At 34.1% G+C, this 22,069-nt stretch overlaps 2 protein-coding genes across 3 annotated transcripts in view; one reads left to right on the plus strand and one right to left on the minus strand.

Moving 5' to 3' along the window:
- Nucleotides 1-10,075, plus strand: part of CCDC152 (coiled-coil domain containing 152) — a gene marked incomplete at its 5' end in the record, with an annotated part of 43,670 nt that extends 33,595 nt beyond the window's left edge. For both annotated transcript variants that reach the window (XM_081280068.1, XM_081280069.1), the window contains 3 exons: nt 7,137-7,264; nt 9,498-9,581; nt 9,861-10,075. In XM_081280068.1, the coding sequence (XP_081136194.1) occupies nt 7,137-7,264; nt 9,498-9,581; nt 9,861-9,983 (335 nt within the window). In that variant the 3' untranslated portion in view covers nt 9,984-10,075. The remainder of the gene's footprint in view (nt 1-7,136; nt 7,265-9,497; nt 9,582-9,860) is intronic.
- A 12-nt stretch (nt 10,076-10,087) lies between these two features.
- Nucleotides 10,088-21,380, minus strand: SELENOP (selenoprotein P). The gene is made up of 5 exons (XM_081280049.1): nt 21,230-21,380; nt 17,344-17,559; nt 16,067-16,279; nt 13,911-14,028; nt 10,088-11,559 (listed from the first exon to the last, which is right to left on the minus strand). The coding sequence occupies exons 2-5, from the start codon at nt 17,544-17,546 to the stop codon at nt 11,005-11,007; spliced, it is 1,089 nt and encodes a 362-aa protein (XP_081136175.1). The 5' UTR covers nt 17,547-17,559; nt 21,230-21,380; the 3' UTR covers nt 10,088-11,004.
- Nucleotides 21,381-22,069: the final 689 nt, after the last annotated feature.

Genomic DNA, 22,069 nt, shown 5'->3' on the forward strand with positions numbered 1-22,069 from the left:
TGGCTTTAGCTCAAATGCAGTAATGGATTTTAAAATGCAGGAACAGGGGCAAGTGATAGATTAGGCTTTCTATGATCTAAAAGGCTCATTTTCTTGGCTGTTATATAGCATATATCATATGACCCAGCATTCCCACTTCTAAGTGAAATGAAAGCATGCATCCAGAAAGAGAAATGAAAAGCATGCATCCAGAAAGACCTGCTTGTGGATGTTTATAGCAGCTATATTAATAATAGTTCAAAATTGGAATCAAGCAAATTTTTTAACTAGCAAATAGATTTTAAAAATCATATACATTCAATGGAATTTACTCATCAATAAAAAGAACAAACTACTGACACATTCAACAGTATAATCACTTCAAAAACATTATGATAAATGAAAGAAGACAAACTGATCCAATTATGATCCAGAAACAGCATTACTAATCATGGAGCTTATAACAACTCTGATAATATAATCACTGGATTTAAAGAAATCAATGGAGAATTTTGATGGATAAATGGAAACTCTAATGAAATATATGGAAATGTACTACAAACACAATTACTGAAAATGGAATTTCAGTGTAAGGATTTAATACCCAGTTATCAAAACTAAGGATAGAATTAGTAAACTGAAAGATAGATGACAAGAAAAAATATCTGGTCTGAGGAAGGGGAAGTCAAGAAGCTGATATATATATATATATATATATATATATATATATATATATATATATATATATATAATAATGACATATATATGTCATATATATGACACATATGTATATAAGAATATGAGACTGTTATGCTTCCAATGTGAGGTGCCCCCCAAAAGCTCATGTGTGAGACAATACAAGAAGGTTTAGAAAAGAAATGATTGGGTTATGAGAGTCTTAACCCAATCAGTTAATTAATACTCTGATGGGATTAACTAAGTGGTACCTGAAGGTAGGAAGGGTGTGGCTGGAGGTGGGTCACTGAGGATGTGCCTTTGGGGTATATTGTACCTAATAAGTAGAGTCAGTCTCTGCCTTCTGATCATCATGTGACCTGCTTCCCCCTGGCTTGAGTGCATCCCAGGAATTGGCAAGATATCATCCACCCGAGACTCAAGTAAGTAAAAGTAAAAATTCTCTTGAGAAGAGACCAGTGGGTACCCTTCTTGCATAAGAGGACCTAGGAAGTTTTTTCTACATGCTTAGCTACCAAAGAACTTAGAGGCTGCTGCAGCCAGGGTCTCTGAAGGCTTGGTTACTACTCAAGATTGACAGCAGACCTTGGCATCCACCACATGGTACTGGTTCTGCAGGAATGCAGGATGCTGGAGTTACATCAGTAAACTTGACTTTAAAAATAACCCAAACAAGGTCAATTATAAAAAGGTCATGGAGGCTTTTGCCAAGATTTCAAAGGAAGGCTTGGGAGGCCAGGCAAAGTACAGCAGAGTTGGAGTCCCTGTAGTCACCCCTTGAGAGGGCAAAACATGGAGATGTGAGGAGGAGCCAAAGCTGCAGTGGAGACCCCCAAGATTAAGAAATGCCAGTTCTGTGGAATGTCCACTGGGGAAGGCTGCAGGAATCAATCTGAGACAAGCCAAGAGAAAGGCCATTTGAGTTGCAATCAACAAAGCCAAAGGGGCAGAGCTACACAAGCCTTTTGGACTGAATATCACCATGCCATGTGTTACAGATGCCAGATGTGAAGCTACAGGTCTTGTTTTCTCAGCTGGATTTCAATCTTCTTTTGTTCTCATCCCTTCTTTATATGCCCTTATTTTTGTAAATGGAAGTATTTGTTCTCTACCTTTATATATTGCATACATATAAAAATCACTTTTGATTTTTACAGGCACTCACAATGCAAGCTTACCCTGAGTATCAGAGGAGCCTTTGGACGTGAACTTTTGGGCAATCTTGAACTGTTGAGACTATGGGGATTCTTGGAAATAAACAAAATGTATTTGCATTGTGAGATGGTCATGAGCTTTTAGGGCCAGTGTGGAATGTTATGGTTTGGATGTGAGGTACCCTCCAAAAACTCATGTGTGAGACAATTCAAGGAGGTTTAGAAGAGAAATAATTTGGTTATGAGAATCTTAACCCAATCAATTAATTAATCCCCTGACGGGATTAATTGAGTGGTAATTTAAGGCAGGTAGTTTGTGGCTAGAGGTGGGTTGTTGGAGGCATGGCTTTGGGGTATATGTTTTATATCTGGCAAGTGGAGTCTCTCTCTCTCTGTGCCTACTGATCATCATGTGAGCTGCTTCCCTCTGCTATACTGTTTGGCCCCAAGGAATGGACCTGGCCTTCTGTGGACAGAGACCTCTGAAACCGTGAGCCCTCCTTCTCTTAAAATTGTTCTTGTCTTTAGGGTTCTGTAGTCTTCATTATATAAATCTTTCACCTCTTTTGTTAGGTTGATTCCCAAGTATTTTTTTTTTTTTGAGGATATTGTGAATGGGGTGGTTGTCCTCATTTCCATTTCAGAGGTTTTGTTGCTGATATACAGGAATGCCTTTGATTTATGCGTGTTGATTTTATATCCTACCACTTTGCTGAATTCATTTACTAACTCTAGAAGTTTCTTTGTAGAACCTTTTGGGTCTGCTAGGTATAGGATCATGTCATCCGCAAATAATGCAAATTTAAATTCTTCTTTTCCTATCTTTATGCCTTTAATTTCTTTCATCTAATTGCTCTGGCCAGTGTTTCAAGAACTATGTTGAATAGAAGTGGTGAGAGAGGGCATCCCTGTCTTGTTCCAGATTTTAGAGGGAATGCCTTCAATTTTTCTCCGTTTAGAATGATGCTAGCCTGAGGCTTAGCATAGATAGCTTTTACAATGTTAAGGTAAGTTCCTGTTATCCCTAGTTTTTCTAGTGTTTTGAACATAAAGGGAGGCTCTACTTTGTCAAATGCTTTTTCTGCGTCTATCGAGATGATCATATGGTTCTTATCTTTAAGTCTATTGATGTGGTGAATAACATTTATTGATTTCTGTATATTGAACCAGCCTTGCATCCCAGGGATGAATCCTACTTGATCATGGTGCACAATTTTTTTGATAATGTTTTTGTATCCGATATGCCAGAATTTTATTGAGGATTTTTGCATCTATGTTCATTAGAGATATTGGTCTGTAGTTTTATTTCTTTGAAGTGTCTTTGTTTGTTCGGAATCAGGGTGATGTTGGCCCCGTAGAATGAATTTGGAAGAGCTTCCTCTTTTTCTATTTCCTGAAATAACTTGAAAAGTATTGGTATTAGTTCTCCTTTAAAAGTTTTGTAAAACTCCTCTGTATACCCATCCAGTCCTGCGCTTTTTTTGGTTGGTAGTCTTTTGATGGCTTCTTCTATTTCCTCCATTGATATTGGTCTGTTTAAGTTGTGTAAATCCTCCTGACTCAATCTGGGCAAATCATATGACTTAAGAAATTTATCGATGTCTTCACTATCTTCTATTTTATTGGAATATAGGGTTTCAAAATAATTTCTAATTATCTTTTGTATTTCTGTAGTGTCTGTTGTGATATTGCCTTTTTCATCCCGTATGCTAGTAATTTGAGTTCTCTCTCTTCTTCTCTTCGTTATCATGGCTAAGGGTCTGTCAATCTTATTTATTTTTTCAAAGAACCAACTTTTAGTTTTGTCAATTTTTTCAATTGTTTCTTTTGTTTCAATTTCATTGATTTCAGCTCTGATTTTAATTATTTCTTGCCTTCTGCTACATTTGCTGTTGTTTTGCTCTTCTTTTTCTAGGCTTTGAGATGAAGTGTGAGATCATTTATTTGTTATTTTTTTCTTTTTTGGGGGAATGAACTCCAGGCAATGAATTTCCCTCTTAAAACTGCTTTCATTGTGTTCCATCGAGTATGTTAGTCACAGCAGTGAAAAAGCTGACTAAAACAGAGATGACTAAAACTAGCAAGAAAGTCTATGGAGAGGTAGTAAAGTATGTAGGACTAGTGGTAAAGTCTATGGAAAGACCTGCCCACAGGATGTGAAGGTGATTTTGCTGTGACATCTGTCCATGCACTAATTTCCAGAGTTAACTTGGCAGGTCTCCCCTTCCTCTTTCATTGCTCCACGTGCATCCCTCCTGAAGCTGTATACTCATTCAAAGAGGAAGACCTTCCCTAATAGAGGAGGACTGTTCTTCAGTCAAGAGTTTATGAGTATCTGTACTCCCCTGCTAGAACCTCCAAACAAGCTCTCAAGAAAGACCTGTACTCAGAAGATAACTTAGATGTGAAGTAAGAAAGAGTTAGGACAAACTGAAACTTACATTTTTCTTGAGTCTCCATCAACTTTGATGACATGGTGAAGTATAGGAAAATATGTCAAAAAGAAATACTAAAGATAAATATGAATACTTCATAATTATAAAATGTTAAATTCACAAGAAAAAATACAATTCTAAAGTTTTATGCACCAATTAACAGGACTTTAAATATATGAAGCAAAAGTTAAAAGAAATAAAAGAAACATACAGATCCACAGCAATAGTGAGAGATTTGAAGGTACCTCTTTTAGTGGTAGAAAAAGTACATATAAATATGCAAAATCCATAATGGTATAGAAAATGTAAACAACAAAATTAACTTATACCAAGTGGCATATTTAAAATGCTATAAACAGTAAATTAAAAATATGCCTTTTTTTAAGTATGCATAGAACATTTAAGAAACTTGACTGTGTCATTAACTCAAAGGTGAATTTTTCCACATCACATAGGTCTGAAATCATACAAAATATGTTCTCTGAATCCATTGCAATTAAGGTAATCTGGGTAAAACATGGATAACTAGAAAAATCTCTGTATTCTTGGAATTTTTTATTAATGACCTGGAAATCCAGGTGAAAATCTCAAAGGAAGTTAAAAATTATTTTAAACTGAATTATATAGATAACATTACATATAAAAATTTGTACAGCAATGTTTGGTGACACACACTTATAATCCTAGATGCTTAGGAGTATGAGGCAGGAAGATCACAAGTTCAAGACCAGCTTGGGCAACTTACCAAGACCCTGTCTCAAAACAAAAAGGTGTGAGATGTAGTGGCACAGTGCTTACCTAACATGCAAATGACCCTGGGTTCAATCCTCAGTACCACCAAACAAACAAAAACAAAACAAAAACCTTATGTAGTTATTTATGGGCAAATATGTAGCTTTAAATACAAATATTTTAAAAGGCTAAAAATCAGCTATCTAACTAAATCAAGAGTTTAGGGGAAAAAACAAACTAGACTCAAAGAAATTAGAAGTATGTCAGATTAGTGAAATTGTAAACAAATATATAGCAATGAAGATCAGAGCCACAAAGTTTTTGATAAAACTAATAAAATGGATTAACTCCCAGTTTCAGAGGTCTCGGTCTCTGGTCTGCCAACTTTATTGCTTTGGGCCCAAGGTGAGGTAGAACATCATAGTGGAAGGTCATGGTGGAGGAAAGCTACTCAGTTTATGACAGCAAGGAAGCAGAGAGAGAGAAGGAGGAGCCAAGGGGTCAAGATGTGATCCTAAAGGGCACATCCACCTCAGTGACCCACCACCTCCAACCACGCCCCACCTGCCTGTAGTTAGCACCCAGTATAGTTGTACATTCAAATTGTTAATCCATCAAATGGCTTAATCCACTAATTAGGTTGTGACTGATGTAATCTAATCATTTCACTTTCTGCATTAACACAGGAGCTTTGGGGGATCACCTCACATTCAACTATAACACCATTTCATAAGACCAGCATAAGCTTAATAACAAAATCTTTCAAAGAAATTAGGATAAAGAAAATCATATGATTATCCTCTAATAAAGTATCTGAAGAGGAATCCATTTACATGCTTTAGTTTTTATTTTAATCATAACTTCTCTAAATTCAAATCTTCAGCAATGCTGCCTCCAGGCACATAATGGGTTCAGAGTGGACTGAATGGCAAACAATTTCTCTAGGACTTTGTATGATTCAATATATTCTTCTCGGATTTACCTCATCTCAGGAAAAGATGGGAACTTATCCTAGGGCCCTGATCCTAGATCTTGAGTATGTATAAGATTTACTAGTAGAGGAGAAAAGGGGCCTCAAAGAAAAGAGAAAACAAAAACCAAAATATTTAGAGAGGAAGACATGGAGCATGTTAATAAATAATAGTCCATTTTCTGCCTTGTGGGTATTACACAAAAAAATGTGGCATTACACAAAAAAAGTTCAGCAAGGGAAAGACTGTAGCTATACCTGTATTCTTTGACCCTTTCATAGTCTAAAAAGGGAAAGTGATGACTAAAGGTTTCCGAGAAGGGGATGACCGTCTTTATAAGTATGTTTTAAGACTGATCTGGGGGCTGGGGTTGTGGCTCAGTCGTAGAGTGCTTGCCTAGCACTGGGTTGATCCTCGGCACCACATAAAAATAAATTAATAAAATAAAGGTTTTCATCCCCTTACAACTGAAAATTAAAAAAAAATAATGAAAGATTTCCTTGAGGTTCCCATCTTCGGTGCTGTAACATTATTAGCATGAATGAGAAAGTTGAGACAAGAAGAAAATTTTTTTTAATATTTATTTTTTAGTTATTGGCTGACACAACATCTTTTTTTGTATGTGGTGCTGAGGATCGAACCCGGGCCGCACGCATGCCAGGCGAGCACGCTACCGCTTGAGCCACATCCCCAGCCCCAAGACAAGAAGAAATTTGATGATGTGTAGAGAGACATGATGTGAACTTGAGAGAGGCCTAATCATTTAGAAGAGGCAGGGACTTAATGTAGCTCTAGAGTCATTGAGTAGTTTAGGTTCTCTAGTCCTAGGAATCCAAGCTTTGTGAACCTTGTTAACTGCTGCATCTCTTGTTTATTTATGCTGCTGGCTTATCACTAAGTATACCCACAAATTACAAATTAATTTATTCACTCAGAAGCATTTTATGAGTAAGAATAAAATTACAAATTAATTTATTCACTCAGAAGCATTTCATGAGTGACTTTTTTGTGTTTCAAACATTTTGCAAGGTCTTAACAAAAATATGTAAAAACTATCCCACACATAAGACAGTAAAATTTACTTTCTTGTGAATTATTTTAAATACTTAAGATATATAGGCATATAATATTTTTGAAATGTTAAGTGAATGGATTTTTGTTTTATTCAGTTGAATTAAATGAAGAAAAGCACAAGGAACTAATAGAGAAAAAGGAGATGGAAATATCAGAGTTAAATGCAAAATTAAGAACTCAAGAAAAGGAAAAACAAAGTGAAATAATCAAACTACAGCTAGAGGTAGGTATTTTAAAAGTCTACTGAACTTTAGGATATATTACTTAGTCTAAACAATACTTCAGTTATTGTTCATCACAGTGAGATAAATTTCAGAATTAAAAACACTTCTGTTTTTATGCTCATTCTTCACCAGAGGACCTGCTCAGTCAACATACAACCATCAGCCACACTGCCTGTCAACACTGGAGCTGAAGGTGGACTCTTTAGTTGTTCAGAAGATTCTTGTTTCCAGGGAGGATGTCATTTCCTCTGAGAGCAAGAACAGATAACTCAAAGACTGCCAGCATTTTACAGTCAAATCTATATGAGCTTCATAAGACAGTCATTCCAGCCTGGGAGAGTGTTTTTAATCCTCAACATTACTCTCTCTCCAGAAGAAATTGTGGAAGTGTAGTAAACCAACTAGAAATTATTTTTGCTTTATCTGGATAAAAAGAGACAATTTTTTCAGTAAGGTTTTCTGTAAAAACACCTGTTTTAGAGGCAAACAAACCTAATTCCTTTAAAAAAAATTAAGGAACTTCTAGTACAGCATCTCATAGACTGAGGCTCCAGCTCTTGTTCTGAAGCTAATCACATGTCAGAATCTCAAAAATCCTGATATTTTGACAAAATACCTGTCCTTTAATTTTGTTCTTTATATTTTACCAGTCTCCTTTCTATATTCTTCCATCTCATTATGCTTCCCCACTTCAACTCCCATTTTACTTCATGTTGTAAGAATGCAAAGATCTCCAGGTATGGTGGTTCATGCCTTTAATCCCAGCAGCTCTGTAGGCTGAGGCAGAGAATCACAAGTTCAAGGACAGCTTCAGCAACTTAGCAAGACCCTTTCTCAAAATAAAAAAGGGATGGGATGTGGCTCAGTGTTTAAGTGTCCCTGGTATAAAAAAGATAGTTCATAGGTCTTAGTTAAAATATACTGCTTATTTTCCAGAAACTGGTATATTCCTGGGGTGCTTGATGAGGTAATATGTGTAATCATATGGCAGAAAGGGGACTCAGGTTGATTTTAGAAGTTCTTTGCTGATGCTGCTGGCTTATCACTAAGTATACCCACAAACAATAGAGGATGGATGACCAACTGAAATAGAATAGGTCATGTTTCAAGATTCACCATTGACTTTTAAACTATCAGTTGGGAGTCTGTATTTTGTTTATTATCTAGGGTTTGTCATTAGTCTAGTTCAAGTATGCTGTTAACCTATGTATGGAACTATCATCTGTCTTTGTTATAACTACATTTCTCCCCTCAAACCAGAACACAATTTTATGGAGAGTTTAGAAGTCCTCAGAGGCACAACACTAAATTAGAAAGGAAGAATTATAATGCAATATTGTTCAAAACAAAATTGGTGTGTAAGAATGATCTATGAAAATTTTTAACCTGACTTTGTTTAATTTGAATGAATAAAAATTCAAAGTAAATCAATAAATTACATCCAAATTCTACTACTTAGCTTCAGTTTCTAGAGAAGGACAAGTAAGCTTTCCTCCTATGACTCCTATAACACTACATTTTCTTGACAAAAGTACCCTTATGAGAATGTAAAAATATTTTTTCTATCTTTAACTTAAACTAGATTCTCAGCTCTGGTTGCATGATAGAATCAGCTGATGCTGACTGGGTATATAATTAAGTGATAGAGTGCTTGCCTAGCATACACCAGGCCCTGGTTTCAAGCCACAATACTGAAAAAAACCACCTGATTTTGAGCAAAGAGAGTATGCTAGCTATACCCCAGAGTCTCTAAAATAGTGCCCAGGTATTTGGTACTTCCTAAAGTTTCACCAAATAATTTTTTAAATTTTTAAAATTTGTTTTAATTAGTTATACATGACAGTAGAATGCATTTATACACTTTGATGTATCATACATAAATGGATGGAGTTGGAGAATATCATGCTATGCGAAATAAACCAATCCCAAAAAATCAAAGGCTGAATGTTTTCTCTGATATGCGGATGCTAATTCACAATAAGGAGGTGGGCACTAGGGAAGAATAGAGTTCCCCAAATAATTTTAATATGCAGTCAGGTTTAATCTTGTTTGGATTTTCTTTACTGTTTCTTTAAAATTGTTTCTTAAAGATTTTTATGTTGTCATATAAAGAATGCACTTAAATTATAGAGTATGTGTCAAAGGATATTGTGAATTATATTTATAGAAACATTTAATTTTAGTTATTTAACTAGAATCTTCTCAATAACTTTCTTTTTAAATTTCATTCAGTTTGATGCCAAACTAGCAAGACTTCAGACCAAATCAAAATCATATACAGATGCTACTGTTTTGCCACAGAGTATCTATAGAAGGGTATGTGAGATTTTTATCCCATGACTATTATTTAAGAAAATTAATTTTCTTAAAGTTTTTCTATAAAAGTTACCTAATATTAATCTAAATATATTTAATAGATTTTTTTATATCCTTATGCCAGTTTTACCCATTAAATCTCACAAAACTGAAGTTATAAGCTTTTCAAAATATCTTTTTAAATACAAGCTTAAACCAGAGTATAGTTTGTTTTTCATTTCTTGTTTTAAATTTTATTATTTCTGAATTGTAATGACAGTTTTTTTCTGTTTCATTTAGAAGCTTCAACATCTTCAAGAAGAAAAAAACAAGGAGATTGTAATTCTTCGTAATAACATTCGTGATTTAGAGCAGCGCCTTTCTGTTGAAAAAGATTCTCACCTTAAGCGTAGACGGTTTTGAGCACAGCTATAAATTCCTTATTACTATTTAATTTATTTAAAGACAGTGGAAAATTTATTTCTATGTTCAGTATAAGCATACTACCTAAATAATAAAATTAAAAACAACTTTAAACTTTTTTATTGAGTTTATTTAGACACATCCATATCTCAGCCATCTGCATACTACATTCTTGCTTAACAGTATTATCCATAAAGGAGTTCAAGTTTAGAGGGTTTAATTTCCCTATTAAACCATCATTGACTATGGAAATACTCTAGGAAGTCTAAAAGATAGACAACATTCTTTTCTTTCCCATTTCATCTTTCAAGACAGCCAAATAACTGTATCATACTCTTCAAATTCAGAAGAGTATGATACAGTGTTAAAGAAAGAAAATAAGATACAAAGGATTTATTTGTAGATGATAGTAAAAATCAAGATATGAGTATTAGATATAAAAAAGTAAGCAGATATTAAAAATGTAGTCACATATATTTTCTTAGCAAAATAGTCATGTGTTAAGTATTTCTGGATCTTAAACAGAATCCACCTCTTTCTTTAAAGTTTTAATCAGTTAAAAATGTAAGATTAAAAGATAATATTATTTTGAGAGATAAGTAAAGAAAAGTGGAAAACATGTCTTTGTTGTTCTTCCTCCATTCTAATTTACTAACTATCCAACAGAAACCCCTAGGTCATAGTTTATGTTTCTGTTCTCATCAATGCAAATAGAATACTGGAAAAAGAAAAAGAAAGACATATTAACCAAAAGCTGCAATCACTTTTCAGTTGCCTCCTAATAAAAATATTGTTTGGGTCAAAATTTCTATGGCATAAAATTTAAAATTTAGAAACCAGTATAGTAGATTTCTCTGTTTGCACATTATCCAATTCCTGGCTTTGGTTCACTAATTATTAATTATATGACTTGTAAAAATGCTGGAAATGAAATTGTGTCTAGACCAGCTTGGGGAGTACATCTTATTTTAAACATTTAGTTTGAATGTCATTTTCACTTTTTTGCCTTATTTTTTCAGCTTCAATTGGTGCCAACTTCTGTGGGATCAAGCTGCTGACTTCTTTGTCAGGCAGCTGGAGGCATTCGTCACTGACAAGATTCAATGACATTCTCCTCTGCCCTAAGTCCCTGTCAGCTACATAAAGATGGGAGGTTTTCAGCACACTGTCAGGTGATTGCAGTCTCTCTTTTTTCAAATATCAGATGTCGACAATGGCAGCAACAGCTACTAGAAGCTGCCTGTGGATCTTTGAACAACTTACACTGTAATTGATTTACACATCCCTTTTGGCAGAGTTTCCTTTGTGCAAGTGAAAGTTGTAAACCTTCACTTCCTGCCATCTGTCAGCTCTCTGAGTTACCCTGCCTATACTGGCCCTTGTGTTTTTTATGGTGATGAAGGTCTAGAGGAGCGGGGTTTGAAGGAGTATCTGCTGCTCCTGGTTGCTGATTCTCTGAAAGCTCACTGCTCCCAAGATGCTGATGGTTGTGATGGTGATGTGGCTGCAGAGCCTCAGTTGTTTTTTCCACAGTGGGCAAAGATACATTTCTACATAAGTCTTCATTTTCAAGAGTCTGTAACAGATTTGTAAATCACTTATCAATAAGCTTGCAAATTTAGCAAGAATGCATAAAAAATTATTTGTAGAACTGACACACATGGGATTTCAGCTAGTTAATTAGGATAGAGCTGATTTTGTGTTTCTTGTTTTTATATTAATGAAAAAGAGTCTAATGTTAGTCTCAACCCCTAGACTTTTTTTATTAAAAGCTTAAAGAGAAAGCCAAACTGTGTATAGCTGAGAAGTAAAATTAAGTAAACTGGCTAAAAGAACTTAAGTTTCCATGAAGTAAAAACAAATATCAAATCCTAAAATCAGTTGACCTACATGGAACCTTTTGCATCTGTGCCAACAATACATCTAATCTAACATTGTTTTCTGAAGCAAATTAGTTTTTCTTTGATAAGTAAAAAATGGCAACAAACTCTGCTCAAAAATTATAGTTTTCCATACTTCAGTGTATGGCAGGAAATGTTTTGACTTAACCAAAGCTTTGCCAATGTGTCTCTGCTATAGTTCTGTCAGGTGAAAATAGCAAGTTACTGCCTGTTTTTCACTGACCATAATCTTCCATTATGCATAATAGTTCTTTCATTTTTTGAAAAATTATTGTTTTGTGTACTCACAAACATACTTCAGGCCTACAGATATCACAGTGCAATATTAAACCTCAACCTAAAGTTGATTTGTAAAAATTACAAAATGAACTTGAGAACCCAGTGAATCACTAAGTGGTATGACAATGTTATGAAGTTACAAATTCCATTGGATTTTTAGCATATATCTACTAAAGGGTGTACTTTCTGGTTATATATGAATTACTTTTAAATGAGAACTATGTATTTGATTCTAAACTAATAAAGTTTAGTAAATGTTTAAAATAAGTGTTAAATGATTTGACAAACATAAATAGCAAACACTAATCTAGTTTCAGAAAATCTATTAATTACTGACTGATTCTACAGTGCATATTTTTTCACATTTTACTATTTCTGAAATTAGAGTGTATCTTACTATTGATGGTGTTTTTAACATAGTGTTGTACTTTAATTGGCAGCATTTTAAAAGTATATCAAATAATGTTTATATAATTAATGACATCTAGGAAATAATGAAATAGAAAAACTCCTATCTCATTTGTCTATGGGATACATATAGTGTATTATTCTTATTTAAATGTTATTTATAAGGTTGAGTTGTGGTAGAGTGCTTGCTTAATATGCAAAAGGCCCTAGGTTTCATCCCAAGCATTCATAAACAAATAAATAAATTTCACAAATTTTAAGTATATTATAGGAATTGTTTTTGCTTTTTTTCTATATATCTAGGTATATTTATAACTATCAGACACTTGCACAAATACAAAATACAGAAATGATACCAAAATAGGAGAAATTTACATAGTTGGTATTTATTAATTATCATAGATTAGACATTGAGTTAATATTTTATTTCCATTACCCAGTCTCCCCATCTTTAAAATCATAAAATAACTATCACAGGATTATTATGGTGTACGAATGGATTAAAAAGTGACAAATAATTAATTATCCTGTTGTACTCCTTACCAACTAAATTAAGTTGTTTGTTAAAATGAAAGGTGGTGGCTTTCTTTAGACCTGGGAAAAATCAAAGTACAACTCACAAATCAAATTCAGAATGGTTTTTAAACCTGAGTTCAAATTCTGCCAGTCTGCCCTATCAAGGAAACTTTGTATAGAATTATTTTCTGTTCAATAAGAGAGAAAATAATTCTAGTTAATATATTATTATTTATTCTTTTTGTTAAAATATTTAAATATAGTGTTTCTCATAACACTTTTAGGTAATGAGTGGAAAACTTACTCCACTTTCTATTAAATTAAATAATTAAAATTTCAGACTGGGAAGAGAGTATAAGTTCTTCACAGAAAAGCTGGTAATCTTTCATCCTCGATATAAGTAGTTATCTTGCCTCAATTCCTTGACAGGTAATGCCATAGGTAAGCTTTGGTATCACTATGCTCTTATGTGAACATTTTCAGGTTACTACAATAATATTTTTGTATATGTTTCCTAAATTTTTTGAACATTTATACTCATTCAATATCATTTGATGGTAATTAAAATATGTGACCTACATTGATTGTTGTCTAAAACCCTTCTGGCTAAAGGCAGAATTATGGGTCTAAAAAAGATGTTTGAAAGTATGTGTTATATTTTACACAACAAAAAGTGTGCAAAACAGTGTAATTACAAAATTATATTTTTAGTAAACCAGTAAATACGTTAATTAGCTAATTGATTATGAAACACTAACTTATTTTGATAAGCTCTTAAAAGATTTCCTCTTTTCTCCCAGTAAAAATAATCGAAAAAAAATACCCTGAAAGAGCAGTTTCCACATCTGTCTTCACAGTAAGCAATCTTAACGGCATCTTCTACATATGGTAAAGTTAGGAAGGAGTAAGGCAAACCAAGATGATATACAAGATGGCCACATCTAGAAAAAAAGGACAAACATAATGTTATTACAATATTTTTTGTATTGTGATACTACTCAAGCATATTTTGGCATAGGTATTGTAGGTTTCATGGTCTGAAACTTAAAATTCTTTACCTTCAGTAAATTTCTGTGGATTGGATCTACAAATGAACTCCCAGGCTCCATATACCAGATGAGGACTATAGTAAGTTTAATCTTAGCATTTTTATATATTATTACTATTATTAAATTATACCAAAATGTATAGTATAGTCTTTGTGACTTGGTCAAACATGATTTTATGATTGACATAAATTCTACAGAGCCCAAAACACTGACTTATAAATTAAGCTGTGCAAACCACATAAGGTTTTGCAACTGGTAGGGCAGCAAAAATTCCAAACCAGAAATCACAGTATAATAAAAAGATCTAGAATTTGCCATTAGCACATTTATTTAAAAATACATCTAATGCAACAAAAATTTCAGCACAATGAAGAACTCAAATTCTCAGAAATTGTGAGGTTCAAATATTTTTCTTGCCACATTTTACCCAGTAAGTATATAGGGCTTTATACAAACATCAAAGTATTATATTTTATAACTGTCTAAGTTAGAAGTTTAAAGGCCTAAAAGAAGGAAATGTAATATTGAAAAAGTATTTAATAAAAGACACATAGGGCTTAGGCCTAGGCAGTGGGTGGCTATCAGACTCTGAAGAGCCAGAAGAAAACAAAGTACCCACTGAGAATATTTTTACAGCAGGTATAGTATGCATTGAGTTTCTCTCAAAACATGACTGTCTTATTTGTTCATAAATTCAAATGAATATTTGTACAGATGATGCTTAAATGATTAGCACACTTTACAGTTCAGAAATGAAATGTGTTGTCTTAAAATTATAAATTAGAGATAAACAAGACTACAAAGTGTGGTTTTTCATATACACAATACTTAGAGTAGAATTGTGCCTGGTGTGCAAATGGATTCTTCTGTTTACTTAATTGGAATGCCAGTTCATGGGGAAAATATATAGTCACTTCAACTTTACCTAGTTGAATGATGAACTCTTTTACATTGCCTTTCCTTGAAGAAAGCCATTTCAAACATATAGAAACCAACCCTTAAATGGGCCTATTTTGAAACTGGGTATTTGAAAATAAAACAAAATGAGGTGTCTTATTGTAAAATCACTATTAAAGCAGAAAGAAAACAAGTAGGAATTATTGCAGAAATCTAGAGGAACAGTCACGGAGGAAGTAACTTGAGGTAGTGATTATGAAGAAGAGATAAATATAATGAGGATTTAGAGTCCATAGAAAGTCACAACTGACCCAACATGGAAGGTTGGATAGAAGTCAGTAATCCATGCCTGTCACCATTTTCTGAAGGGCAGATGGAAGCAAAACTACCACACACAAGGCTGTCTGTGATGTCCCCACATCATATTAGATGATGGCTGGCAGAGGAAGGAGTGGAAGCCATAATGCTCAACCACATCTTTCCCCCAAAGCATCGCTTTCTATAACTCTCACGAAGATTAAAATAGAAGCAGGTTTTAGGAGAAGATAATTATCTTGAGTTTAAGATATTTGTGAACATTTATTAAGTGGATTTTCTAGTCTGGAGTTTAGTCATTGTGCTCGTTTTGTATATATTTGGGATCATCAGAATATATGTTATAATTGTAGTCAAGGGATAGATGAAATTGCTCATGCAGAATGTGCAGACTGTGAGGAGAAAGAAATCTCAGTCATTCTTAATAACATAAACATGCACAGAAGAAACACAGGAAGAATGCCAGAGGAAGAATGAGGAGGAGGAAGAATGATATGGGGAAACCAGCAGAGTGTAACATCAGAAGATCAAAAGTTGAAACTGTTTCAAAAACTGAAGATGTGGCTTTAATTTCTAAATGTTAAAAAAAAGATTATATGACAGGAGAACTGAAATATGGCATTGTATTTAACAATAAATATTGTCATGTCTGGTGTAGATAAATACATACAAAGGAAGTAGGTATATTTTAATTTGGGAGGTGTGAATGTATACAGACCTGTCATATATGAGGAAGTCATCTTTGTATCCATTTAAGAGTGTCCAGACATCTGTTTGGTTTTCTTCTTGTTGATAAACAGGAATATGGTCTGAAACCTTATTTTTAAGATGTATGTATTTTAATTGAGAAGAGATTCCTTGATGATTAACAACAATATAGGAAATATTAGAATATCCTTCTTTTTCCAATTTTATTCGCAGGTCTTCCAATCTAAAATATTTGGGGGAAAAATTCAGAAAATGATTTAATAGGATTAGTAGTTTCTTCTCTCTTTCTTCACACAGTTTTTTTTTCTGCAAAACTCTCCTTCTTACTATTTTGACTGACCCATATTTTTCATATTGTTATAAGTTTCCAAAACTTTCATTTTTAGAATTATTTAAAACTTGTGCTTATTTAAAACTGTATGCTAAATGCTTTCACAAACATTAGTCATTTAGTCTTCAGATTAACCTCATGAACTGACTATTTTTAAAATTTATCTTACAGACACAGAGATTCTGCTCAATAAATATTTGCAGAATAACCCTACAAATATTTTGATATAGATTTGCTAAATGACCCAACACCTTTGATAGAAAAAGTAGTGTTTATTCTACTCTAGCAAAACACCCTTCTCTGCTGCTTATATTGGTAACTGACCCATTATCAGGAGTATGTTTTAGAACATTTTCATTGCACAAACAACACATATTGAGTAGGAAGTTATAAAATGTAGGTCCACAAAAAGGAACAATATTCATAATGCCAAGAAAGTCACTACCAAAAGTCACTACAAATATTTTGGTGTATATCCTCCTTGTCTTCTCTCTTCTAATTTATTAAACACATAAAGTTTTTCCAAAAATATGATTTAATAAACACATTGTTCCCAGTTATGTTTTACTGTATGTACATATGCATGTGTTTATTTAATAGTTTTTCCCTAAAAATATCCTAAGCCAGGGCTGGGACTGTGGCTCAGCAGTAGAGCACTTGCCTTGCATGTGTGAGGCACTGAGTTTGATCTTCAGCACCACATAAAAATAAATCAACAAAATAAAGGTAGTGTGTCCATGTACAACTAAAAACATATATATGTTTTTAGTTGTACTAGGACACACTACCTATATATATATATATATATATATATATATATATATATATATATATATACACACATATATATACACACACACACACACATATATATGTATATATATTTTATTTTAAAAATATATATATATTTTAAAAATAAACAAAAAGATATTCTAAACCACAAAAGACTACCTTACCTGGATGCCTGCAGAATGCACAGGTATCAGCTAGCTTGAAGAAGAGCAACCACAGTCACTGAACCATGGGAGTTCTGCATTGGATTTTGATCTCTTATACTCCAGTCTGGAGGTTGCTTACAAATGAAGTTTTCACCCTGGCTCTCTGTTCCTCCATAGGGGAGAAAACAGAGAGCCAGGGCAAGTCCCAGGCTCCTCCACATTGCTGGGGTTGTCCTGTAAAAGAGAAAACCTGTAATCATCTTCATAGATAATGTAACATTCTAACTATGAATTATATAAATCTGGCAGGTATATCATTCTACTTCCTATAAATACCTAGCCTGTGGGTTTTGTCTTCATTTTGTTTGGCTCATTTTAATGAGCCTCCCTGCACCAAATCTTCCTATAAAGAGGAAGGTATCAGCTAGAGGTGGGGGTGGGAGGCAGTTAAAGCATCAATTAGGTGTAGTGAGATACTGTAGTAAAAATGCTATGGAAATTTGCCTGGTCAGGCAGCCAAGCACTTTCCTAGAAGATACACGTTTACACTGTGTTTAGACTGGTTTGTATAGCATTCTGCAAATACAATCTGAGTTTCATTTGAGATGCACTGAGTTCTGATTACTTCTTTCTGCTTTCTGACAATCTAAGGAAGAAGGGTAAGTAGAGAATTCTACACAGAAATTTAAAAAAAAAATTGAAAGAGATCTCAGGAAGAAAGTTGGCAGTGAGGGCAGTATACCAACGTGCATGTGGCTCATGTGAGCCTTTAGCTCTTCAAGTTCAAACCTTCCATGTTTATAAATACCTTGATTATGACTCCCTTTCACTCCTTAATCCTTAAAGTATAGCTGTATGGTAATATTACAGGATTTGAATTTATTCAGATATATGACTGTCTGCCATAACGTTACTATTAAAACCAAGATAAATATAAAGGTAAAAAAACTTGACCCAGGTGAAAGTTTACAGATCATTGCTCCCTGTGCCATTTAATACTCATTAAAACTATACTCAATTAGTCTATTTATTGGTTACACTACTTTCAGGAAGCTCCTGGGACAAGACAGCAAAAAAGATGCCCTCTGAGCTGAGAAGTTAAGATATTAAATGCCTGACCAGAAATATTATCACAATTAGGGCCAGCCCTCTCAGCTAAGAGGTGACAAGAACAACAACAACAACAACAACAAAACTGGGTGCGAAGTAATGGGGAAATGGACATATTCAACAGAAATAAGCAAAGAAGGGCTGGGGATGTGGCTCAAGCGGTAGCACGCTCGCCTGGCATGCGTGCGGCCCGGGTTCGATCCTCAGCACCACATACCAATAAAGATGTTGTGTCCGCCAAGAATTAAAAAATAAATATTAAAAATTCTCTCTCTCTCTCTCCTCTCTCACTCTCTCTTTAAAAAAAAATAAGCAAAGAAAATGCACACAGGTAATTCCAGTTTATTTTGATGTAAGAACCTATACACATGAGGGCAAAATTCCAAAACTAGGAAGTCAATGCAGTTTTAGGCACTGATCTACAATTAAAAAACACTTTTTTTTTTTTTTAATGGAGGAAGCTAACAATAAGTAACCTTGAGTGAACCCAGAATTTAAAAAATGAGTAGAGGACTATGATGTAGCTCATCGACAAATTGTTTGCCTTTCATTCACAAAGCCCTGAAGTCAATCCCCATTTCCAAAAAACAAAACAACAAAGAGTAGAACCTTTAAATCAGAATGATCTAGGCTAGGCTCAATCTGATATACATCAGGCAGATATACTCTGATTTTTTAAACACTTGATCAACTTGGTGGAATGAGACAGACATTTTTACTCTCTGTACATGTATGCACGAATGGTGTGACTCTGCATCATGTATAACCAGAAAAATGAGAAGTTGTGCTCCATTTGTGTACAATGAGTCAAATGCATTCTGTTGTCATATATAACTAATTGGAACTCTCTCTCTCTCTCTCTCTCTCTCTCTCTCTCTCTCTCTCTCTATATATATATATATATATATATATATATATATATATATATATATATATATAAAACTATATATATAGTTTCAATTATATATACATAAATTTATATATATATATATAAATTTTAAAAAAGTTGATCAACTTTCACATTAAATAATGCCCCAAAATACCAACTTAGATATGATATCTTGATAAGATCCTAACTAATGAAGGACAGAATATAAATGACTTCAAGCCGCCTCAATATTCTAATATTTTTTAGATTCTAATATTCTTTAAAAAGACGATCTGTTTGAACTAAGTCTGAAAAATTTAAGGTAGTATTTGCATGATAATACAGTTATCCTTGTAATCACTGTCACTTACTAAGCATTGCTAGAACTACACACACACTGTGCTAAGCCCTTTTACATATCATGTTAATTAACCCCAACAATCATGTCACCATTATCCCTTTTGCAGTTTAAGAAACTGGCTGAGAGAGTTTAGGTGCCTTATCTATAATCACAGGTGTTAAGTTACAGGAGAGACTGGATTCAAACCAGTTCTATCAAATCTGAAATGTGACCTTTTAGCTACTGCAACATATTGACAGTTTTAGATAGATCACCTTGCAATAACTATAGTAGCCTGTTTGGTTTATGCCTAGAATGGCAACGAAAACATCAGAATAATTTAAGCTGTTTTGTTTCTTAGTAGAATGACTAGATTTTCCCGAGTTTTTCTAGGCAATAAATTCATGTGAGGCCCTGAGTTTGACCCCAACCACCAGAAAAGAAAGACATTCCGTAGTTACAGAGTATTCATTATAAAGATCGTACCTGATACTCACTTTACCATAAAGCACAGAGTTTCAAATCACTTAATAACAATTGTGAATGAAAAGATGATTTTTTCTCATTGGGTTTCTAATGAAAAAATAAGCCATTGGCAGAGGGTGGTGGATTAAAGAAATCTGACTTTATGATCTCCCTGTCTTTTCAATCAGTAGGCTGTTCAATTTTATTTGCTTAAAATAATTTTACATAAAAATGTTTTTATTTTAATTGTAATTGTCAATTGATTATGTGAAAATAATGAGGATAAGTAAAGTACAAAATTGGATTCACTGGAAACTGACCCAATAAAAAGTGGAAAGTAGTTGTAAATTTCAGATCAGTTTTCAATCACAAAACCTGGAATTAATTCTCCATATGCAGACCTACATTTGTTTAAAATTCCCCACTAAAAGGATATGCAGCTACTTTCTCCACTCTCCTCCTGAACTTCAGAACAGCATCTGAACCCTGCCTTTACCTGAAGGCTCCGATTCTCCTCTACTTAACCCGCAGAACTTTGAATTTACTCACAGACCCCTGATTGAAACATGACTTAATTCCTTTAAGAATGACGCTACTTCTGCATTGTGAATGGAGTCTATTCTTGTCTCTCCACCCCCTTATCTTTTTCTTTTTTTCTGAAACTGTTCTCAATATCCTTACAATGCTGTAGAATGAGCACATTTCTAACTGCTCTTCAAATCCACAGGGCTGGTTTTTAAGCCCTGTTTTTTTGTTTTTTTTTTTTTTGTTTTTCTCACTCTGCATTTTGGTGGGAAATACTTGAATCTGATCATATGACATTGCCTACTTAACATCCCAGACTCCACAGAGTGAAAGTGCTTGGGTTCTGCATCTTCCTCCGTGCTCGGCTGTGCAGAGCAGAAATCAACAAGAAAGCCCACATTGTGTCCCCCAGGAACTTCACCTACCACACCCAAACTTAGACTCTTGTTCCTTTTCTTTTTTATTATGTTTATTTCCTTTAACCAACATTTTTTAAAGTCAATTCTAAGGAGGGAAAACGCACTTTATCAGACTCAAAAAGTATTTCCCAAACTCTAAAAGAATCAATTATTGGAAAACACAAAGTTCCTACTTACGCAACCCCTTCTGACAAGACAAGCCTGTTTCCTTTCTCTTTGCTTCGCAGCTCCACAAAGCCACAGCAAGAAACTCTGATATTTATAGCCCTGTTGTTTACCTCACCCCTCAGCTATGGTTCAAAGTTCAATGCAATCTCTCAGTGCTGTGACCTTGCAAGCACAGCAAAGCCCCCAAACGGATTAAGATTATTATCTACTTTTTAAAAAAGTGGCAGGTGCTGTCGTACATAAAGAGGAAGGGGTTTGACACTTCCTATTCCTTCCCTGCCCTTTTCAGTCACCCCAGTATCTAGGATGTAATGGTACAGTCGGGGGCGGGAGGAAGGACTAAGGGTGGAGAAGACCTCCCAAGTCCTGTTCTTTGCCAAACTTCAACAGGGAAAAACATTTGCTGAGCCAGCAAGTTGTGCTGTTGCTTTATAAAATAAAAAAAGAAATTATTTTTTCCTTTCCTATTCCTTTGTGGTGACAAGGTGCTAGCTTAGTCCACACACTGTGAACTTTGTTAGAACACTCACCTGCTCTTTCAAAGAGTTCTGGTCTCTCACTGTTACAGATGCTGTTAAAGACCAGTGTAGACTGTTTTGCTGTGTTTTAAACTTGGATCATTGTGAGATCTAGGAAGACCTCTGCTCTTTTTTTGATGTTGTTGTTTTATTTGTTTTTACATTTACAAAGAAAAAGAAAAAAATCTCCTATCTGAAGAAAACCAAGCCTCATTTTATCACAAAAGTCCTACCCCCTGGTGGGTAGATATGATCAAAGCACTGTTATATGCATATATGGACATATCACAATGAAATTCATGAATCCATATAATTAATAACTGTTCATAAT

This window comes from Spermophilus citellus (assembly GCF_964194105.1).
Source record: "Spermophilus citellus genome assembly, chromosome: 1".
Classification (NCBI taxonomy): domain Eukaryota; kingdom Metazoa; phylum Chordata; class Mammalia; order Rodentia; family Sciuridae; genus Spermophilus; species Spermophilus citellus.